Below are 5,087 nucleotides of genomic sequence, written 5' to 3' on the forward strand. Positions count from 1 at the left end.
TGTGTGTGTGTGTGTGGGGTACTTACAGCTCACAGGCATAAGACTGAACCACCATTTCTGCAGTTACAGTGCAGGGTAAGGAGTGAAGGGGAGTAGGAGAAGTGTTATATATTTTCTGCAAACCCTCAACAGATAATGTTGAGCCACAGCAATTACAGAATCTCGTTTTCTCTCTCTTTGCTTGAGAAAATTGGACAAATACATTCACTTATGCCCTGGTATAGAGGAGCTAAATGGGGCTTTTCATTTCCTGAGGTTTTCCAATCAAAAGCTTTCAAAGAGCCCACACTTCAGAGCAATTATACTGACACCAGGAACAACAATATAAACCTGAAGGCAGGGAATGCGGTGAAGAAAAATCTAAAGATTGTGACAAAAACAGAGAGAAATTACTGAACTGCACAATTAAGTGAAAAACAGTTGCAAAGATTGAGATGTAATTACAGCATGGAGCTGTATACTCACTCACTGCCAAATAAAATTCAGTCACACATCTGCAGTATACCTTTGGGAATACATCCATAATGGTGATCAGAGTATGACACAATGGTAGCCACTGACTGAATACTGCATTCACACAGACCAATGTGAGAAACATTAGAATCTGTAAATGTAGGTGCAAAATGTAAAGACTGTGCAGACTTACAGAATATATTGTAAGGATTCCAAGGCTATATATATAACAGTGTATGCAGCCTTGGAATTATTAAGCACAGAATATGAATGCTACACCACATCCACTGTGCTGTATACAGTATATTTCCATTAAAACACAATTGATCTTTGCTACTAACTATTTCCAGACTCCCAGTAACCCTACTCATTATTACAGTAATGCAGCAGTGTGTTTGAAATGGTAATAAGACACAGAACTAGAGACGAAACGGTTTGGTGCTGAATTAAATTCATTTTCTAATGTTGGACTTCCTGACTTCTTTTAAAAAAATTCTTCCCTAATGATCTGAATACATATGTAAATAGTCTTAAATAGATGTTTGCATGGTGCCTTGATAAAAGGTGACACTAATGAGGATGTGTCTCATGGCTCACTGTTATAAAGTCGTAATGCGTGAATTGGCATCTCGCTACAGGGGATGACAGTAAGAGGATGGGTGCCAGATCTCAATATATGCTTATTCAGCTTCCGTGGCACAGGCTATTTCCAAGGCTACATCTAACATCACAAGACATGGAATTAGAGTATACAAACATCTCTGACCAGGCACATCACCGCTACTGCAATGTTTATCAGGCAAACTCATGTTGCCACGCAGCTCAAGGTAAACCGCCATCATCTTCATTTATTCATTCTTCTCACACCCACCATGAAAAAAATATGATATCAATATAAACGTACCTGCAGGCCTATAACAGATTGTGTAGTAACCTAATGAGAATGCCAACAGAGACCTAAAATACCATTGGGGTTGCTATGCCAACAAAGCTTCGGGACATAAAGGGACCACCAACAAGCCTGAATCTCAATCCTGACATCTGTGCAATCAGCTCTAGCACTGGTGTCAACAGTATAGCAGCCTCTTCATGAACACTACAGGCCTGCTCCAACCTCTCTGTGAATCTGAAGAAGAAGCTTGAGGGAATCGCTTTTACATCTTTCCTTCCCTGCTCACCGATTAATCAGGCACCATATTTATCAGGTGTCTCAGAGTAGGAAATGAGCACAAACTGGCTGAGAGTGCACGGTGAAAATGTGCTCCTCATATTGGGAGTTATTAAGGAGTTGTTATTAACTGTCACAAGTTGTGAAATTCATACTAATTTATTGAGCATTTAAGCTTCAGATCTGTTCTAACCTTTCAAAGAGTAATAAACCATTTTTTCCCTGCATCGAATTACTGTCTCCTCATAAGCCTGTCAGTTTTTAAAGGTGTGGAATGAATGCTTTTACAACACAAATTTCATTTTAAGAGTCTGTAAATCACAAGGACAACTTCTCCTTGCTGAGAGTGCTGACAGTGTAACAAACATTTAATAATTACTCTAAAATGGGAGCATTTTTAATCCTTGAACACAGGAAGGAATGACAGGGTTTGTATGTGTTAAATAGCTTAAATCTTTGTTTGCCAAAGTGGGATCTCAGGATGACCAGAGGTTGTTTAGAAGGTTACAGGACATAACCATGATAATGATATTTCACTCCTAGGAAATCTACACCATCCACCCAGCCAGTGCCAATCATATCTGAAAGCAAAGGCCTCAGATTTAGTTGATTAGAATAAACACAATGTTTTGCTCATAGTTGGAGCTTCTGATACAAAAATGTTTAGGAAAACTCAACTTCCCCAATTAAAGCAGCATACATTTACATTTTAAAAATGGCAATATATACTCTTCCTGCAAATTTTCATTTATTACTGTGACTAAATGCCATTTAAGGGCTTGTAACGGATTATGTCCTTATATTTAATACAGATGAGATCTTCTTTGGGTCCACTTTCTATTTGTTTCACTGGAGAAATCTATCATAGGCTTAGTCGGCCTGATTATTCAATAGAAACTAATTTGGACACCACTGGGGAATGTTGGACAGAACAAGTTGTGGTTGTCATTATAAAGCTCTATCAATAGGAGAAATAGAAATCTAAGAATGCTGCAACCAATCACAAGGCTCAGAAAAACCTCTTACTTTAGGCTACTGAACACGCCTATTTTTTTTTTGCTCCGCGCAATTACGCATGAAAACTGAGCTGAAATATCTGCACTGGAGAGGACTGCTATGCCAAATGATATCTGCTTTTTGGCATGGACATAAAACACCACATTCTCCTGATACACAGGCACAAACAGAGTGGATTACATCTTGTTTTACTATGTTTGACAGTGGCTGCCAGACAGCATACACCTACTCCATGAATCGATCCGGTTGTAGAGCCCAGCCTGTCATCCAAGACAGCAGGAGTGAAATATTTCAGGGTAAAGAATCAACAGTCATAAAGACAATACATTAGAAATATAAAACATCCCCAAAGGTGATGTGAGGTATTCGCCTTATTAATGGCACATGTATGAAAACTGCCATTTAAACATTCCTGTACAAGATGGCTATTGTAAAGTATTGATCGTTATTCTTACAGGTAAATCCCCACAAAGCTGTAAAGATCAGATTTAGACACTAGAGCAGGTCGAGAAACATGGACAGCAAGTCGCGCCAAGACATGGATTTCCTCTTACCTCCAACACACAGTAATGACATTTCTTATATGCGCCTTTAGTACAGGGTCCAGCTTCTTCACCAGCTTCCGTAATTGAGCTAATCTGTGCAAGGTAGAGCCTGGGAGTGAATGGTCGGGGCTGGAGATGGAGCAGCCTGCCGTCGCCGGCAGAGACGGGGCCTGGCAGCGGCTCGTTACGCTTCACAGCAATAAAAAGCTTCACACTTGGAGAGTGAACGCCAGCGCCCTGTCCTCTCTGCTCTTTTCTCTTTTTTTCTGATGGCGTGTCTGTCTAGATTTGAGACTCTGTTCGCCTCCCCCCTTTCTCTCTCTCAGCTCTCCGCTCCCCAGCACACAGCCATCTTGTTCAGCTTCAGCACCACCGCTGCTGTGGACCGCTCCTGGCAGTGACGTCAGCGCGGTGGTGGTGATGGTGTGTATGGGTGACGGGGTGGGGGTGGGGGGGATGCTCAAACACCGGATTATTAGCCTCTCCCTCCACATTTTCAACACATTTCTTTAAAATATGTCCTCAGATGTTATTCACAACGGAGGAGTATTGTGATGATTGATTTCAGTGTCGATATTAGCCAGCCCTACTTTTAAAGGAAACACTACACAAGAGGAGTTCTGGGTAATAATTACTCAGCAGTGAGTCAGTTGAAGGACATTCATCACAAACACTGATTGAGTGTCAGTTACAAGGAAAAGTGTGGAGACCCGTAAACTGTGTCCCTTCAGCAGAATTTCTAAAACATGTGTTTTAATATATTTTTAAATGGATTCATGGTAATCAAGACAGGCGGTGTACTGAGATGTTCCTGTGCAACCTCGCTCGGTGACTTACTGTCACAAATAATACTCATATGTTTACTGTCATCACTTATTGGGCTGCACTTCCCAGGAATTTAATAGTTTAAGATTTTAAAGTATCCTGTAAGAGGGTAATAGTGGCACACATAATACACATAAAAATACAGAAAATACAGAATAGATCATTTGTGCCTTGGTGTGACCGAGTAGCTCATTAACGCATATTAACCACAGGTCATCACCACTTTCATCAAACCCACAAAACAACCAGACTGATAAAACCTTAAAGGCTGGTCCAAGATTCACGGCTTCCACTGTGTGCCAACAGCTTCCCCTGCTGGACCACAACATCCACTGCAGCCTTACATTGTCTCCTTTAGGGTCACTTCACCAAAATTAAACAAAATCATATTTTGCCAGTTACTTTTAGTGGCATCTAGCCTTGGATATTAGGGGAAAACAAGTTGTTTTGTGATTTAACTAAAACTTAAATCATTAGACGTGTGACACACATTAGACACATTCACCTTTTGTTGGAAACATTTTCAGTATGGTTTAATGAACATTTCAGAAAATACAAATATACTTCACAAATATAGAATATTCTGACAACATGTGAAACTGCTTGTCCATTCAACAACCTGCCATTATCAATGTAAATTCAAACATGTATACCCCAACATTTCATTTGATCCTTTTCCAGTTTTTTTCATGCACTCTAAATAACACTACGTACACATTACCCACCCACCAAATGCCAGATGGCATTTATTGTAAACTAATAATTAGGCCTGTCTTATTGACAGGTCACGGGTCTGTAGTCATTTATGATACTACACAATAGGGATACGGTCAAACCAATATTAATTAAAGCAGTTCAGAAGATAAAATTTACATTTCATAAAATCCCTGAACTGTAAAAACCCTCAACACTGCCAAACAGATTTACATTCGCAAGAACCCGTGTGTATGAATACACACATTCATAGAGAAGAGGCATGTAGACAGGGACTGTGTGTGTGTGTGTGGTGTTGGTGTGAGTGTGGGTGTGTGGTGTTGTGTTTAATAGTTTATGAGTCTACTGGAATGTTGTACCCCTTG

The 5,087-nt window shown here is 40.1% G+C and overlaps 1 protein-coding gene across 1 annotated transcript in view; it reads right to left on the bottom strand.

The window, feature by feature from the left end:
• The window catches only part of unc13a (unc-13 homolog A (C. elegans)), a 44,319-nt gene extending 40,753 nt beyond the window's left edge, over positions 1-3,566 (bottom strand). The window contains exon 1 of the mRNA XM_035653672.1: positions 3,193-3,566. Within this exon, the coding sequence (XP_035509565.1) occupies positions 3,193-3,214 (22 nt within the window). The 5' untranslated portion in view covers positions 3,215-3,566. The remainder of the gene's footprint in view (positions 1-3,192) is intronic.
• Positions 3,567-5,087: the final 1,521 nt, after the last annotated feature.

The sequence above is a fragment of the Morone saxatilis genome, unplaced genomic scaffold, assembly GCF_004916995.1.
Source record: "Morone saxatilis isolate NCDOM2014 unplaced genomic scaffold, NCSU_SB_2.0 Contig12, whole genome shotgun sequence".
NCBI classification, from domain to species: Eukaryota; Metazoa; Chordata; class Actinopteri; family Moronidae; genus Morone; species Morone saxatilis.